The sequence below is a fragment of the Delphinus delphis genome, chromosome 17, assembly GCF_949987515.2.
Source record: "Delphinus delphis chromosome 17, mDelDel1.2, whole genome shotgun sequence".
NCBI lineage: Eukaryota > Metazoa > Chordata > Mammalia > Artiodactyla > Delphinidae > Delphinus > Delphinus delphis.
This window is the reverse complement of record NC_082699.1, coordinates 51,437,044-51,456,066: the sequence shown is the minus strand read 5'-3', so window position 1 is coordinate 51,456,066 and position 19,023 is coordinate 51,437,044. Positions and strand designations below refer to the sequence as shown.

Genomic DNA, 19,023 nt, shown 5'->3' with positions numbered 1-19,023 from the left:
CAAATGCTATTCAGTATTATAAAACGCATGGTTGTTTATTAAATAACTCTTTCCATTTGTGATTTGGAACATTCTCTGTTAATAGGATTCTTCACTAAGTGGCTGTAAGCACATGTGATAGTCTTATCTTTGTAAAAATGCATATTAAGAATGTTTTTATCGGTTTATATACAACCCTATAGATTTGTAGGATAAGTTTCGAATCTGTTTACCATAAAGTATACAACATCTGTCAAAAAAGATTACTGTGGTGGGATTTAATTTAGTATAGCTGAATAGTTTATCAGATATGGTGTGTGTCTGAAATTTAAAAGCTGTTCTAGAATAAGTCTTGGACCAGTTTTCAATTGTAGATAAAAGCAAAGTATGGAAGTAATATTTTGAATGTGTATGATAAACATTTTGGAGCATACATTAATATAATTTCCCTATGGGAATTAGTTTTGGCTTTTCACAAAAGTATGTATTTGCCAACTGCTCTTGCATTTAAGTTATGAAGTCATTCTACTTTGCTTATTTTATTAAGTAACACTTTAGATCTTAATATTTTTCTTAAAGTTTTTATTACCATGTAGCAATTTGTATTCTTAATTATACTTCCTGATGTTAGAAATAAAAAGGTGTGTTTCCAGATGGAGATTAAATCATTTTAACAGCCATTATCACTGTATTTCTGTGTTAACTATAAAGTAATATACTGTCTTTTTTTTATCAGAAGTTTCTTTTTTAAAAAATTTATTTATTTTTATTTTGGGCTGCGTTGGGTCTTCATTGTTGAACATGGGCTTTTTTCTGGTTGCGGTGAGCAGGGGCTACTCTTCGTTGTAGTGCGCAGGCTTCTCATTGTGGTGGCTTCTCTTGTTGGGAGCACGGGCTCTAGGCTCGTGGGCTTCAGTAGTTGTGGTGCACGGTCTTAGTTGCTCCGCGGCCTGTGGGATCTTCCCGGACCAGGGCTCAAACCCGTGTCTCCTGCATTGGCAGGCGTATTCTTAACCACTGCACCACCAGGGAAGCTCTATACTCTCATTTTTGACTAATGCGATGTTGCAAAATTCAGTGAGAATTTTCATTTGTCACACACAGAATTTAGCATTTTCTCAGTTTTCTCCTAGTTTCTTTCTATTTCCTCCTAATCTTACAGTTAAACACAGTTTACACTTAACGCTTATTCTTCAATTAGTTGTCATAGCATACAGTTATAAAAGACTGCTGCTCTTTGGATATGCTAAATAGCCACAGTCTTCAGTGAAAAGCAGGCCAGAGTTTCCATAGTTTAATGCTAAAGTCAATACTATTTGAAATAAATTGTGCTTATCAAATAAAATTTGGAAAGCCAGGTTATTTAAACAGGTAATTCATATGCCTGTGAAATGCTGGACCCCAAATCCTTATTTGTTAAATACTAATATTAGGGCAGGGGCTATGGGAGGGTTCAGAAAAGGGAGACTGTCTAAAAGATTAGTCATTGAAAACCTGATAGACAATCAGCCTAGAGTTGATGAAAGCCTAATTGGTTCTCTAGATTTAGATTTATATATTTTATGTGCTTAAGTGGGACCACTGGTCTTAATTACTTCCCAGAAAGAAGAAAAGTATCTGGTTTTGTGCTAAGAGTCTTGAATATGTTTTATTAATGAAATTGAATAGAGAATGAAATACTTATTTTTTCTATGCCTTGAAATAGCACTTAGGATTCTATCTTTTTCCCCCAAAGGAATGATTTATATTTTTATTTAGTCAAAGTTACTAACCTTTTCCTTTATGGTACTGGATTTTGTATTTTATTAAAAAGTTCTTTCTCATAATAGGTTTATATGCTATTTATATGTTTTTTTCTAGGACCTTAATGGCTTTATTTCTTCTACTTGAATCCATCAATGATTATTTGGGAATAGAGAATAGTTTCCCCCCACCCCCAATAGCTAGCCAACATGAGTTATTGAAAAACTATCCTTCCCCCGACCTATTTGAAATGCCACCCATATCACATTTTAAATTCTCATTTATATATGGGACTTTTTCTGAACTTTTTAATCTTTTATAAATTGTGTGTTGATTTCTGAACTTAGCACCAAATACGTGCTAAGTTAACTTAGTACCTTTTTTCAGATAAGGTAGATCTGTAGTATGTTTTAGTATTCAGTATTTATTTTCCATGTAATTGATAATTGCCACTTTTCCCTCATTTGCTTCATTGTTCTTCCTAATGTCTTTTTCATTAATTCTACTTCAGGTTCTTTGCCAGTTTATAAATCTCTTCTGAAAATTGATTATTTTATTAGTTTTATCTTCTTCAAAAAAATGTGAACTCGTTGCTCTTTCTGCCAGGTGCATATTTATCTCTCTTTGTCATTTGTTCTGGGGATTTCCTTAGCTTGTCTACTATGATAGTGCTCCAGTTTCGTGGACATTATGCCTTCCTTTTTCTTGGTTTATTATCATATTTGGTAATTATCATATTCTTCAGCGGCTTTATAAGGAAGGGTACTTTGGAGGTAAATTTTTTCACATCTAAAATTGTGTATTTGACTCTCATACTTGAGTAGTGGTATTGCTCAAGGCATGGTATTCTCATTTGAAAACTACTCCAGAATTTTGAAGATGTGATTCTCTTGCTTTCTAGCTTTTGTTGTAGAAGTCAGAAGCCATTTTTATTCCTCATCTTTTATACAGGTGTTTTGTTCTCCTGTCTAGAAATGTGGGGGGAAGAAGCTTTTTTTTTTTTTGGTCCCCATTGCTCTGAAATTTTACAATGATATGCCTTAGTTTAGGTCTGTTTTAATTCTTTATGTAGGACCTTTTTAATTTGGAAGCTCATGCTCTCCAGTTCTGGGAAATTTTCTTGAATTATTTCTTTCTTCTTTATGTTCACTGTTTATTCTTTCTGGAACTTCTATTGTTCAGGTATTAGACCTGCTGGACCAGGCTTCCAATTTTCTTATCATTTCTCTATTTTCCATCACTTTGTCTTTGTGTTCTACACTCTGGGATATTTTCTCAACATCTTTCAAATCTTCTGTAGATTAAAAACAACAAATCTCTAATGTTATTCTTTAATTTCCAAGAGCCCTCTGTCACTCTTTTCTCTGAATATTTTTCCTTTATAGCATTCTGTTCTTATTTTATGAATGCAATACTACAGTGGTTTTTAATTTTGCTAAGGATATTAATGATAGTTTTTGTTGTAGTTTTCTTTTTATAAATTGAGATATAATTAACATATAACAAAACATTACATTAGTTTCAGGTGTACAATATAATGATTTCATATTGTATATATTATGAAATGATCACCATAATAACTGTAGTCAGCATTCATCGCTACACATAGTTGCAAATTTTTTTTTCTTGTGATGAGATTTACTCTAAACTATAGTCACCATGCTGTACATTATATCCCATGACTTATTTTGTAACTGTAAGTTTGTACCTTTTGACCCTTCACCCAGTCCCCACTGCCCTCCCCAATCTCTTCTCTGTATCTATGAGCATTTTTTGTTTGTTTTAGATTTCACGTATAAATGAGATCATATGGTATTTGTCTTTTTCTATCTGACCTAATTCACTTGGCATAATGCCCTCAAGTTCTTTCCATGTTGTCACAAATGGCAAGGTTTCATTCTTTTAATGGTTGAATAATATTCCTCTGTGTGTGTGTGTGTGTGTGTGTGTGTATCACATTTTCTTCATTCATCCATTGATGGTCACTTAGGTTGCTTTTGTGTCTTGGCTGTTGTAAATAATACTGCAGTGAACATGAGTTTAGGTATATCTTCTCAAGTTAGTGTTTTCATTTCCTTCTGATAAATATTCATAAGTGGAATTGCTGGATCATATGATAGTTCTATTTTTAATTGTTTGAGGAACTAACATACTGTCTTCCATAGTGGCTATACCAATTTACTTTACCACCAGCAGTGCACAAGTGTTCCCCTTTCTCCACATTCATGCTAACACTTATTTCTTATCTTTTTGGTAATAGCCATTCTAACAGGTGTGAGAGATCTCATTATAGTTTTGATTTGCATTTCTCTGATGATTAGTGATGCTGAGCACCTTTTCACGTTCCTTGGAAAAATATTCAGATCCTCTGCCCATTTTTAAATTAAATTACTTGTTGTTTTGATATTGAGTTATATGTGTTCCTTCTGTGTTTTGGGTATTAACCCCTTAAATACATGGTTTGCAATATTTTGCAATATTTCTCCCATTTGGTAGGTTGCCTTTTCTTCTCATTGATGGTTTCCTTTACTGTGCAGGGGTTTTTTAGTTTGATGTTAATTTTTGCTTTTGTTGCCTTTGTTTTGGGGTTTGTTTTTGGTATCAGGTCCAAAAAATCATCACCAAGACTTATGTCAAGGAACTTACTACCTGTGTTTTTTTTTTTTATGGTTTCAGGTCTTTTTTTTTTTTTTTTTTTGGTATGCGGGCCTCTCACTGTTGTGGCCTCTCCCGTTGTGGAGCACAGGCTCCAGACACGCAGGCTCAGCGGCCATGGCTTACGGGCCCAGCCGCTCCGCAGCATGTGGGATCTTCCCAGACCGGGGCACGAACCCGTGTCCCCTGCATCGGCAGGCGAACTCTCAACCACTGTGCCACCAGGGAAGCCCTGGTTTCAGGTCTTAATGTTCAAGTCTTTAATTCATTTTGAGTTAATTTTTGTACATGTTGTGAGGTAGTGGTCCAGTTTCATTTGTTTGCATGTAGCTGTCCAGTTTTCCCAACACCGTTTGTTGAAGAGACTGTTCTTTTCCCATCGTGTATTCTTGCCTCCTTTGTCATAAATAAATTAATGCTTGGGTTTGAGCTCTCTATTGTGTTCCATGGATCTTTGTGTCTGTTTTTATGCCAGTAGCATACTGTTTTGATTACTGTATCTTTGTGATATAGTTTGAAGTCAAGGTGTGTGATGCCTCCGGCTTTGTTCTTCTTTCTCAAGATTGCTTGGGCTACTTGGGGTCTTATGTATTACTGACTTAACGTATTCAATATCATGTTGTTGTGTCATTTGAGGAGGAGAGCTCTTCAACTAAAAGATGGGAATAAGGAATTTACACAAAATATTTTAAATGTCTTTTTAATTTATCTTATTGAAGTATAGTTGACTTACAGTGTTGTGTTAATTTCTGCTGTATAGCAAAGTGATTCAGTTATATGTATATATATTCTTTTTTTATTTCTTTCCATTATGGTTTATTACAGGATATTGGATATAGTTCCCTGTGCTATACAGTAGGACCTTGTTGTTTATCCATTCTATTTATAGTAGTTTGCATCTGCTAATCCCAAACTACCAGTCCATCCCTCCCCCAGCCCTCCTCTACCTCAGCAACCACAAGTCTGTTCCCTGTCCTTGAGTCTGTTTCTGTTTTGTAGATAAGTTCATTTGTGTCATATTTTACATTTCACATATAAGTGGTATCATGTGGTATTTGTCTTTCTCTGTCTGACTTCACTTAGTATGATATCTCCAGGTCCATCCATGTTGCTGCAAATGGCATTATTTCATTCTTTTTTATGGCTGAGTAGTATTCCTTTATGTATATATACCACATCTTCTTTATCCATTCATCTGTCATTGGACATTTGGGTTGTTTCCATGTTTTGGCTATTGTGAATAGTATTGCTGCTGTGAACATAGGGGTGCATGTATCTTTTTGAATTATGGTTTTGTCTGGATATATACCCAGGAGTGGGATTGCTGGATCATATGGCAACTCTTTTTCGTTTTTTGAGGAACCTCCATACTGTTTTCCCTAGTAGCTGCACCAATTTACATTCCCACCAACAATGTAGGAGGGTTCCCTTTTCTCCACACCCTCTCCAGCATTTGTTATTTGTAGACTTTTTAGTGATGGCCATTCTGACTGATGTGAGGTGGTACCTCATTGCAGTTTTGATTTGCATTTCTCTAATAATTAGCAATGTTGAGCATCTTTTCATAGGCCTATTGGCCATCTCTGTATGTCTTCTTTGGAGAAATGTCTGTTTAGGTCTTCTGCCCATTTTTTCGGACTAGGTTGTTTTGTTGGTGTTGTTGAGTTGTATGAGCTGTTTGTATATTTTGGAAATTAATCCCTTGTTGGTCACATCATTTGCAAATACTTTCTCCCAGTCAGTAGGTTGTCTTTCTGTTTTGTTTATGGTTTCCTTTGCTGTGCAAAAGCTTACGTTTGATTAGGTTCCATTTGGTTATTTTTTGTTTGTTTGTTTTTTGCTTTTATTTCTATTGCCTTGGGAGACTGACCTAAGAAAACAGTGGTATGATTTATGTCAGAGAATGTTTTGCCTATGTTATCTTCTGGGAATTTTATGGTGTCATGTCTTAAATATAAGTCTTTAAGCCTAAAATATCTTCTTTAAGCTGCCTACTGACAGGGTTGAGATTTTTAGTGTAATCTAAATAATCTGGAAGTTATTTTTGAGTTTGAAACCTAGATTGAATTAGGTATTTTTCTCAGAAATTCTGCCTTTTGATACATTTTGTCTTTTAATTTATTGATAAACTAAATTATTTTAAAAACACAAAATTAACATGGTGTAGGATAGCTTAAGGCAAGTTTGTTTTTTTAAGCTTTAATAGGATATTAAATTTTTTTTTTTAAACCTTTACTAATATTTTCATAAAATCAGTAGAATGTAAGAGAATTGTGGACTTTGAGGATTTCTATTATTTACTTTTACTGTGTATATTTTCCTGTTACTTGAAAGAAACTGGATTATTGCCACGTTCTCTTACTTATTCTCAGAGTGATTGGTAGCCTAGATAACCTGCGATACCATCAATAATTTACTGGTACTTCTCGGACCTTATTTCAAGTTTTTCTTTGACTTGATTTAAAAGTAAAGGATCAACAAGCACATTGCAAAACAGTAAATCCCCGAAGTGGGATTATGGGTCAGAGTATGCAGACATTTGTGGGTCTTGCTGCATGTTGCCAGATTGCTCTAACCATGATGGAATATGAGACTTAGAATATGTATGTAAAGAAAAAAGAGGGATGGAAAATTCTAGGTAGAGTTATACAGCGTAGAATTTTCTTTCTTTTATCTTAAAATTTGACCTTAAATATTCCTTTACTTAAACCGTCCTCAAACTTCCAGATTGGAACTGGTTAAACCCTTTTGCACTCACATAGCTCCTTTCACTTTTTTATCCTTACACTAAAAATAGTTTATATATTTGGGGTATTAGGTGATTGTCCCCTATTTCCCAGTCTCCAGCTTTAAACTTTATGAAAGTGGGGAGCAGACTGTATGTTGTCACAAACATCTAACATAGTTCATATTTTGTTGAATGAATGATTTGGTTGGTGTGTGGTATTCATGAGGAAGAATAAGAGAAGGCTGGAAAGGTAGATTGTAGCTAAATTGTAGAGAACCATGAAAGAGAAACTTGGAAGTTTGAATTTTATTGTTTTGGTAGAAGGGCTCTATTAAAGATTTGAAAGGAATTTAGGAATAAACTGGTAGTTGGGTTTTAGGACTAAGCTGACAGCTATGTAAAATAGATTAAGGAAAGACTCGAGGTAGATTAATTAGAAAATTAGGAAATAGTAATGGAGCCCTAGGGTAGTGACTAGGGTAGGAATCAGACAATAAGTATTTATTTAATTGCCTCCTGTAGACTGTGCTAATTGCTGGATATATAGCAGTGAACAAAGAAGCTATGATGCATGCTCTTGGGGTACATATACAGTCTACCATGAAAGCAGATACTCAGTAAAACAACTACAGCTCTATGAATGCTCTGAAAAAAATAGGGGGCCTTGAAAGCATCAAACAGATCTGTCATGATTGGCAGAGGTGTCTTGGAAGGCTGATGAGGGTGCTGTTTTAACTGATAGCCATGTAACACATAGCTTAGTGAAGAAAAAGGTGGATTAGCCTTTTAAGCAGAAGGCACAGCATGTGCAAAGGTCCTGAAGTGGTTAAAAACATGGTATGTTTAATGAACAGAGAGGTTTAGTCTGGTTGGTGAAGAGGAGAGTCTTTCAAGATGAGAGTAGTTTGGTAGGGAACTTAGATTAGAGGCAGTGGTTAAAGAGATAATTGATAGGACTTCTCAGTTTGTTATAGGCAGCAAGAAGAGGAATCTGATCAGTAACTTAGGCTTGAGACTGAATGTTTCATTATAATTTTAATTATGTAAACAGCCTGGATAAACAGGTTCTATATTATAATTTTTAAAAATCTGTATAAAACCAACTATACACAATTAGTAGCTACTAGGAATAACGTCTATTTTGAAAAGCAGTATATAGAGATCTTGAAGATTGGAGTTTTAATATATTCAGTATAAATTATTTTCATTTGTGCTTTTCAGAGTAAAATGGTCTTTACCTCACTTTAAAGAGTTGTATTTTGGGGGAATGCAGGATACACACAAAAGAGAAATTGTTACAAGAGTCGATAAAGTAATATCTTTTGGAAAATATGTTCTTTACCTTTAGAGTAGCAGCTTCAGATAAAAGTATTAGGCAGTTGGTTACTTTAGCAGCACAGAAGAGAATGAAATTTATTTATTTATTTATTTTTGGCTGCGTTGGGTCTTCCTTGCTGTGTGCGTGCTTTCTCTGGTTGCGGAGAGCAGGGGCTACTCTTCGTTGTGGTGCATGGGCTTCTCATTGCGTTGGCTTCTCGTTGCGGAGCACGGGCTCTAGGCACGCGGGCGTCCGTAGTTGTGGCTCGCAGGCTCAGTAGTTGTGGCGCACAGGCTTCATTGCTCCACGGCATGTGGGAACTTACCGGACCAGGGCTTGAACCCTTGTCCCCTGCATTGGCAGGCGGATTCTTAACCACTGCGCCACCAGGGAAGCCCAGGAGAATGAAATTTACACATCTCTAAGTCAAGTACCTGCAGGAAACACAAAGAGTTTATTGGGAAGCCACAGGAAACACCAACTGCAGGAATTTTTCCTAGTCAAAAAAAAGCCTGGTTCTTTCAGTAAAATGACACACTTCCCTACTTCTAGTAGCTTAAATAAAATAAGGTTTGGTTAGAGAGCAGTAACAAAGAGACTAAGATGAAACCTGATCATGAAATTGAAGTAGTAGTCATGGACTAATTGTTCTTCGTGTTTGCTGAGAATGTGTACTTACAGCAAAATTAACCATAAAAAGACAGACAACAGAATTTGACATGTAAATCCAGGGAGTTTTATGGTTGAGTTGGCTCATACTCATCATGATGTTTTTAACATCAAGCATATTTTAGGGATAAATTTTAAATGATTGTCTTCATAGCTTTAGTTTGTAATTTAGTGTGTAATGATTTTATTGATAGTCTAACTTAATTTTTACATTTTGAATGAAATTCTTCTCTTTGACAATAAACATATAAAATAGGGATAGCACAGATTATATTATTCCCATAAAGGTATTTTTATTAACTTGATTGGTTACTTTTAGGTTGGGAGCTCCGGAATTACATAATTATATGATTGGCAATGTCTTGGATATTTATGTTATAAAATTGGGAATGCAATCAAATCAGGAATTCTAGTTTATAATATTCTAAGGAATTATTTTGTTACTGATATTCTAGGTTTTTTTTTTCCATTAAACCAGTGATAACATTAGAAGGCCTAGCAAGTGTGCAATATCTTCAGTGAAGACAAGTAAAAGGGGACAGTTAATGTTTGTGTCTAACACCTGTGTATATGCATATATGTATACCATCCTTCCAAATACTATACATGCATATGTAGATACTCTTTCATCAGGTGACTGACTGGCTTACCTACTAGCAAGGCTTGTGTTTGTGTTAGTCCTGATAAATTAAGCTCTGCAGTGGCCTCTTTTTCAACCTGACCATAAATTAGAAAATGCAGATTGGTTGATGACATCAAAGGCTTTAGATCAGGGTCTTGGTGTCTGTCATCTTTTTCCCTCCCCCTCTCCTTTCGGGTTTTCTGTGTATGTGTGTCTGTCTCTTTTCCCTTAAATTCAGTGGTCATTTAGGTTATATAGTGTTCTAGTTCTAGGGAGTGTCCTTAGAATTTATAACAAACATATGTAGCGGCCCTGAGTTTTAGTTACGTGTTACATTTTATTATTCTTACTACTGATGTTCCTTGTAATAGGATTTCTGTAATACAGAATATGGGGCCCTACCTTCAAGGATCTTACAGTCTGGTTGGTGAAATGAGATAGATTGTGAATGGTACAAGATAATAGCACAAACATCAATAGTGCACTTTTAAGACTCATAATATTTAAGAGAAGGTGACCCATAAGTACCTAAAAGTTTCTATTCAGAGCATAGGTCAAAGACTATGTATGTGAAACTAAGTTTTTAGACCCAGTTAATGTCATTTTTTTCTTTTTTCATTAGCATGTTGGCAGATAAACTGAACATGACTCCAGAAGAAGCTGAAAGGTGGATTGTAAATTTGATTAGAAATGCAAGACTGGATGCCAAGATTGATTCTAAATTAGTGAGTATTATGTTATCTGTGCAAAATACTAGATATCAGTTGCTGATTATTTGATACTTTGGGGAGAAGTTTTTATTAGGACATTTATTCTATTAAGAATTTTTGTTTTAATGTATAATAATTTTCTGAAGGCAACAGCAACCTCCTATTTTGTGTTGTTGGATGAATATTGTCATCTCTGTGCATAAAAATATTTGCAACAGACATGTAGATTGTGATGTCATCCTCATGACTTACCTGAGAAACTTGGTTGTTAACATTACAGGATCAGTTTCCCTCTGTCTCATTGTAGGGTCATGTGGTTATGGGTAACAATGCAGTCTCACCCTATCAGCAAGTGATTGAAAAGACCAAAAGCCTTTCATTTAGAAGCCAGATGTTGGCCATGAATATTGAGAAGAAACTTAATCAGAACAGTAGATCAGAGGTAAGAACCACACATCTTCTCTTCTGTCTGGGATTTAGCAATAATGTAATATAATTGTTATATGGACTTCATTTGAGAACAAATTAATTTTGGTTGTATCTGATTCTGTATTTTTGGGGCTATAAACATTTTATTTAAGAAATTACTAAATGGAAAAGGTTTCTCTTAGATGTATTATGCATTAGTTAAGGCAGCAAAAAAAATTAAGTGTTCCTAGTTTTAACCATAATTGGGTTATTTTTCTTTTACCCTTCCTGTGTGCCTTCATTATCTCATTTCCTCAGTGTTTTTAACACATCATTTTGATACTGGCAGATGATAACTTACATGTGTTATCTCTCAAGTGTTTGACATTCATTTTCCTTTTATTCAGTAAATCTAAAGAACTACTTCTGTAAAAATGTTGATCTTATATATATTGATTTTATAAAATTTTATTTTATCTGAAAGTCATATTTAATTTTCAGAAAAATATATCCCCCTTTTTGGTAGAAATCCTGCATATTAGATACTAAATGAATTTGTATGGCCTTGTAATTTTGGGATTCCAAACTACCTCTAATGCTCTTTAGTCATTATGATTATGTATAACTGGAGGGTAGGACATTTTTAGGAAACTGTTGAGGCACATTCAAAGATCTCATTTGATTGAAGTTTTAGTATCAGATTTTGTCCTTAGCATAGTCCTTCAGTTGTAAAAGAGAAGGAAGAATTAGGAAATTATTGTCCTTGCCTTTTCCATCCAAGTCCAGAATAACTGAGCCTGAAAAATAACTTTTATGTAATGGTTGTTTCCGTATGCTTAAGGATCAATTTGTATTGATTTTAGTTATAATATTGGTGATATTGTCCTTGTCATACTTTATAATTGGTGAGAAACTGTATCAGATGGTATTTTGGTGTGTTTTGTTGTTGTTCTGAGACACCTCGCATTTAGTAATTGAAGAGGTTGTTAAGATCTTAGAGAATGGTTTGGGAGGAGTATTGCTAAAAAACTTTGCTAGTATCACTTTTTTTTGAAACTGGCTTTTCAGAAAGTATTTCTTTTCACCCTGTTGATTTCTCTTTGTGTATTTTAGGCTCCTAACTGGGCAACTCAGGACTCTGGCTTCTACTGAAGAACTGTACAGAAAAAATGAAAAAACTATAAAAGAAAGGTGAAATAATAAAACCATTATACAAAGGTGAAACATTTTATAAACAATTAACATATTTAGCATAAGTTTTGGAGAATTTGAATAAAATTGGCTATGTTTCATTTATGTCATTATATTTCCTTGTGTATGTAAGTGTGTGTTTTTTTTTAACTTTTTATTTTGGAATAATTATAGATTCACAGGAAGTTGCAGAAATAGTACAGAGAGGTCCTATGCAGCCTTAATCTAGTTTCTCCCAATTTTTTCCTCATGTGTTACTATAATACAGCATCAAAACCAGGGTATTGACATTGGTACAATGGTGTGAATAGCTCTGTACCATTTTATCACTTTTTTGGTAACCATCGCTGCAGTCAAGATACAGAGCTATCATCATCATGAAGATCTCCCTCATGCTACCCCTTTGGAGTCACACCTACTCCAACCAGCCCTAACCTCTGGCAACCACTCGTCTGTTCTCTGTCTCTATAATTTTGTCATGAGAATGTTACAGCAATGGAATTATACAATATGTGACTTTTTTGAGATTAGCTTTTTCTACTCATAATGCCCTTGAGAGCTCTTTATCCAAGTTACCATATATATCAGTAGTTTGTGTTTTTTTTATTGCTAAGTTGTATTCCATGGCATTGATGTACCAGATTGTTTAACCATGTACCTATTTTAGGATATTTTGGTGGTTTCCAGTTTGGGGCTATTAACAAATAAGGCTGCTATTTCTTAATTCCTTAAAGTGACTCTTTAGTCACTCACTAGGCAGCTACAGAGACTTAAATAGGAATATAAGTTGAATTTTATAAATACCTCCTTGAATATTTTGTGCATGTGCGCACATGCACACACACAAACACAGAGTTAAATAGACACCTAAGATATTCAAGAAGTATATAAAGCCCTGGTTGGGTCTCCTTTACCTAGAAGTGGTTTGATGTTTCATTTTGATTGTTGAACTAAAACCCAGTCACAACAGAAGTTTCTGTTTCTGCTCTCAACAAATGGTACAAAGATAAAAGATACATGCATACTGTTCTTTTATTTGACACCTGGTCAGGCCACCCTCAACATACAGTTAAATTTGGAGAATACAGGCCAGATTTGGCCCTTGTGCTGTGGTTTGTGGTATTGGTTCTTCTAAACTGTAATCCAAAGGTGTTGAAGCTAGGAGGATTCCTGGTCAAGGTAAGCCAAATGCTAATTTTTGATTCATCTATAACCAGTGTTGTGAAAATGCCAAGTTTAGAGGATCACTTGTAATACAAAATGATCAAGGTTCATAGAGAAAGTACCATAAAGTGGCATATCAGTAACTAGATAGAAGCAGACCCTCATTACCTCATGTGTAGGAGCTAATTCCATGGCTCAAAAGTACAGAGCTATAAGAAATGGAGCAGTAGTTATATAAAGTTGTATGTATTACTCAGGCTATGTAGAAATGGGAAGAATGTTTAAGATGCTTATGTTTCCATCCTCACCAGTGACCCAAGGGCAAAACATTCTTAAAGGCATCATTAATATTCACTTTTTATCTTAAGATAGCTCAACCAAGCCATGTTAATAGCAAAGATTTCTAGGTGATTATATCACTAGCAATTAAAAGCAAGTCTGACAGTTATTTAATACGTCTTAGTGGACCTGTAAAAACTGCAGGGAGGAAAGATAGTATGTGACTATTAAGCATTTACTATGTGTCAGGCATTTTTACACCTATATATCTAAATAACCCTAAGGAAAAGAAAAGGAATCTAACATTTGAGTGCCTCACTTATGCCTGGAAACACTGAAATTTTTGTGCAAATATTTATATATTGTTGATGAGGAAATATACACAGATGGTTACTCAGGGTCATACCTAGTAAATGTTAAAGGAAGGAATTGAAAACAGGCTTTTTCAGTTATGTCACACTGTCTCTCCTTACATCATTATTGCTTTATAAATCCTTCCAGACTAAGTTTACATAGGGTTATGGGATGTATGTTTAGTAGGTTGTAAATGAGAATCTTGATCCACAAAACCATTTAAGTCTCTTGGCACTATTATCTTCAAATGAGAGCAATAGGGTGTTTAGTTTAGTTTTGTTTTTTAAGCCAGTATAATCATCTCATGCTATTGGCCTCACAAAAGAACCTGTTGGAACATACAAAACTTTAATGAATATCTCTGATTTTTTTTTTCTATTTATGTACCACTCCTTCAAGATTATACATTATATGTATAGTTAATGTTCACATTTTCTACCACTTTTTGCTTTTCAAATATTGCTGCCCTTTGAAGAAAGATGATGCCACTATGGATTACCAGTATCAATCAGAAAAATAATAAAACTGTATATAACTAATGGCCATTTTTACACATTACCAAACTTTGTTCATTGTTGAAGTGCACATTTGAGGTTTGCATAAAAACAAATTACTTGGTTCTGGATTTAACCTTAAGTTTTGATAACAGGCAAACTGTCCCAGTAAGATGTTGAGCACAAATTACATACTGATTAATTTTTTTGTGCTCTTTATTTTTTTCCATTCAATAGTAGACCCTTCTATGTGTCAGCAGTTTTTACAGGCACTGGGAACACGTCAGAGAAAAAGAGTTCATGAAGCTTAAATAGTTGCTTGTGTATCTTTTTTTAAAGTAACTATATATTCACAAGCAGTGTGTTTATGCTTTTTAACATATGAAATATACAAAAGAATATATATAAATAATATCTCCAGTTTAAAGAAAAATAAAATACCCATTTACCAGTGTCTCCTACCTACTACTCAGCTTAAGAAATTGAATGGTTCTAGTAACTTTGAAGAGCTTGTGAGCCCCGCACTAGTTGTATTTTCCTCTTTGCCCCTGAGAAGTAACCATTACCATGACCTTTGTGTTAATTTCTTTATATGTACATCCCTAGCAAAAATGCCTGGTTTTGCATGTTTTTGACATGTATTTAATTGAAATCATGCTTTGTATTCTGTGGCTTGCTTTGTAAACACCGAAACTTATCCATATTGATTTATTCATGTTGCTGTATTCAGCTGTAGTCTATTCTTTTTCACTGCTTTGTAATATTCCATTGTCTGAATATACCATAATTAATTCATTCAAGGATTGATGAACACAGGGTGTTTCCAGCTTCTTATCTGGAGTTTTTGGAACCAGCCTGACAGTCATGTGCCTGTTAACTGGAATGTTAAATCCATTCATTTTATTATGATTACTAACATATATGGGTTTATTTCTACCATCTTATTATAAGCTTTCTATATGTTCCACTTTGTCTTTTTTCCACTCTATTTCTTGCCTTCTTATGGTTCCATTTTTCTTTGATCTTCTACTAGTTGGGTAGCTAAACATTCTATTTTTATAGTGGTCACCCTAGAAATTTTAACTTGTATTTTTTAACTTAATGTCTTAAAATTAATATCTTTGCCCCCTGCCAACAATATGAAGAAAGCTTCGACTGCAGTCATCTTTCTCTCAGCTTGTTATTTGTGTCCATAGTCTGTCCTTTTCATTGTAACCGCATAAATAAGACATTATTTTGTACAATAGTACCCTTTTTCTTGTTCATTCTTTTTGTAATTACATTTTTTTCCCCTCAGGTTGCTTTTAGCATTTCCTTTTCATTGGTGTTCTACAGTTTTACAATGAGATGTCTAAGTGAATTTTCTTCTATTTATACTGAAAAGTTTTCACTGGGCCTCCTGATGCTGAAAATGGCTTTTGTGTTGCATTAGTTCTGGAAAATTATCTCTTTGGGTATTTCCTTTTCTTGGGTCCTCAAGTTTTTGAGTTCTCACTCCAGAAGAACCTCCCTCCCTTTCATATTTTTTTACCTCTGTCATCTGTGCTGCATTGCTTTTTGGGTAATTTCTTCAGATCTGTTTTCTAATTCATAACAACCTCTTCAACTGTGTCTAATTTGCTGTTAAACATCCATTCAGTTTCTTATTTCAGTTATTTTCTGCATCTTTGGTAGTCTCTTATCGTACTTTCAATGCCCACTTGTATTCTTTACATTTATTTTATATTTTATGTTTTGAATCTATTTCTCTGCCACTACTCTTGCCCAAGCTAGCATCTGTCACTTAATGAACACAATAACTTCTGAGTTACTCTCCCTGTAACTATTCTTGACACCCCCCCAATCCCACCCGTTTTCCATATTATAGAGTTCGAGTAATTTTTTCAAATTTAAATCTGAGTGTTTTTCTTCACTGAAATTCTTCAGTGGCTCCCCATTGTTAGCCTGAAGACTGAATCCTTAACCTGGCTCTCATTATCTGGCACCTGCTTGCTGCATCAGCCTCATTCATTATATGCCAGCCTCAAGCCCTACTGACCTCAGTCCTTAAAGCAGTAGCTTCAAGCTATTTTGACTGCTGCAGAGTAAGGAAAACATTTTACATCATGACCCAATACTATAAAAATAAACATATTTGATGCAAAAGTTTTATAAAACAATACCCACCTTTTTGATATGTGGTGATCTCTTTTTATTCTGTTCTGTTCTATTGCTTTCATAATCTACTGTTTGATATTAATTCACATTTGAAAAATACTTCTCTAAAGAACAACAGTCCTTCCCTATGCTTTAATGTTTGTAATGCTGTTCCCTCTGCTTGGGAATAAATTTTCTCTGCTTCCACTTCCCACTTCCCAGAAGCACACGTGTACTTTTTTTGTTGTTTTTTAATATTCATTCATTTATTGATTTGGCTGTATCAGGTCTTAGTTGCAGCGCGCAGGCTCTTCGTTACGGTGCGCGGGCTTCTCTCTAGTTGTGGCATGCAGGCTCAGTTGCCCCGCGGCATGTGGGATCTTAGTTCCCTGACCAGGGATTGAACCCGAGTCCCCTGCATTGGAAGGCGGATTCTTAACCATTGGACCACCAGGGAAGTCCCCACACATGTGTACTTTTAGTTTATGTTTTATTTTTCCTCCAGGACTCAACTCACATCAAAGAAAACTTGACATTTCCTTTCTCAAGGAAGATTTTCCTTACCCACAGACTAGGCTAGATTCTTCTGTCACAATCTCGGTCTCATTTGTATTATTTACCCCACTATAATTATATTTAATATTTTATAATTAATTGGTTCATTTCTGTCTTAGGCTGTCATTTTCATTTGTTTATGGATAATACGTGTCTTTTTCATTGCTGAATCCCTAATGCCTGGCTTATAGTAGGCCCTTGATAAATTATTGAATGAATGAATGAGTCTTGTTCAGAATTGTACAGTGGAAAAAATGTGGACTTAGAGGGGGAAAGGTTGATAAATGTACCTGTTCAAAAACTTTTAAAGACTTCCACAGCCCTTCTTTCCATGAATTTAGAGTTGATGTCTGAGACACACAAACATAATACAATTTGGTAAGTACTATTGTATGTGGAAACACTTAGACTGATGAATTGTTGTTATAGGATACGTTTTTATTTTATGGTTAAGGTTAGTTGAAAAGTTGTTAAAATCAACATGATAACTGCAATTTAAGAAAAGTTTCCAAACTTGTCTTTCTCTGGGTCTTGGCTCTTTCTTGGTAATGATAGAAGGAAAATAGAGGCAGATATTCTAATGATCTCAGATGTTTTCCTTCCTCTCTACTTCCCAGTAGTCAGGAAAACAGCTGAACAACATATAAAACTATTGACTTCTAAAATCACAATATTCTGAACTCAGAATTCTGTTTGTCAGCCTACTGTTGATCCCCACATCTAACCACTGTTTTGTTTTCCATCTGGTAGATGTGTGAACAAAGGAAGAGGTACAGGTATCCTCAAAAATCCTGAAGCATCTTGAAGAGGTCACTTGGGAAGAAACCTTTTTGTTCTAGTATCACTGCTAACACTGGAGCAGTTGAAGCCCTAAATCAGATTTACCTCAGCAGTAGACGTCAGTAGTAAAATACTGAGTAGTAACAACCATCAGTAAGAGAAGTAACCAAGGTCAGGTCCAAACTATCTGCTAGAGTGAAATGTTTAAAACTTTCAATGAGTCTTTAATTAGACTCTTAGAAAATGGCCTGCTGTTAAACTGTTTTAAGTGTTTTCCATGCATAATTTACTCCCATGCATTTTAATTCTCTCAGAGAACAAGCCATCCTCTGGAAAAGTGTTAACTTGCTGGAGAGGTAGCACAAACACTGTTAAGTTTTGTTAATTTTTCATCTCATGTATTTAATAAACTGTTGAATTATTAGAATCTGCAAGAAATAACATTAATCTAAGGCATCTCCTATTTTGGTTCTAAAACTGATTCTTGTGCTGACTTCCATTTAGTCTGCTGAGATTGGGAAAACAATGCCAGACTGATTCATTTAGTTTTTAAGTATTGTGAGGACAATTGAGGAGAAGTTGACATTTTGAACTGGGAAACAGCATGGGTACTTAGGCACAATTCCAGGTAAATAAACGAAGTATTGCTTATGTGCATGTGTAAGTCTGATGGCTTAAACGTATACATCGAAGATTCCATGTGGATCTAGACAGCAGCTGTTTTGAGGACCCAGAGGTATGGCTTATGTGCACAATGGCATGGAAAAAGCAATTGGATCGCAGAAACACTTTCATTTAATCAGGACTTGAAATCTGGTGCTCTTCTGAGGGAATAAAATATAGTATTGGATTGCTTTTATTTGTGGACCTTTTTTTTTCTTGCCTTCTACATTGCCCTTTAAGCATAATAACCATAATTTCTTCATCTTTGTACTCCCTAAACAGTAGGCATAATAGTAGATGCTTAGATATTTACTCTACTACCTATCTGTTTATTCAGGTACACAGGTGATGTTTGGTAAATATTAAAGCAACAGTCTAGCAGAGAGGGCATTGCTGTGATTCCCTCTGGTTTCCTCAACTTAGGGAGTATGCAGCTTTTCATTTTATTTTAAAGACAAATGGTTTGCATAGAGAGGAAGCACTGATTAGTTGTGTCTTTGTTCAGTTGGCTAATTAGGACAGAGCTGTTGGACCTTCTGTGCATAAGCCAGTTAGTGTTTCTCCACTCCTAGCCA

At 34.9% G+C, this 19,023-nt stretch overlaps 1 protein-coding gene across 3 annotated transcripts in view; it reads left to right on the top strand.

Moving 5' to 3' along the window:
• EIF3E (eukaryotic translation initiation factor 3 subunit E) overlaps positions 1–18,658 on the top strand; it is a 57,422-nt gene extending 38,764 nt beyond the window's left edge. The window contains exons 11-14 of one of the 3 annotated variants that reach the window (XR_009516637.1): positions 10,337–10,439; positions 10,732–10,866; positions 11,946–12,050; positions 17,756–18,658. Coding sequence is in view for 2 of the 3 variants with exons in the window: in XM_059995062.1 (XP_059851045.1) it covers positions 10,337–10,439; positions 10,732–10,866; positions 11,946–11,984 (277 nt within the window). In the remaining variant the exon portion in view is untranslated. Of the gene's footprint in view, positions 1–10,336; positions 10,440–10,710; positions 10,867–11,945; positions 12,139–17,755 lie in introns of those variants that run through there. The other 2 variants (XM_059995062.1, XM_059995063.1) reach the window with 2 other exon arrangements.
• The last annotated feature ends 365 nt before the right edge of the window (positions 18,659–19,023 follow it).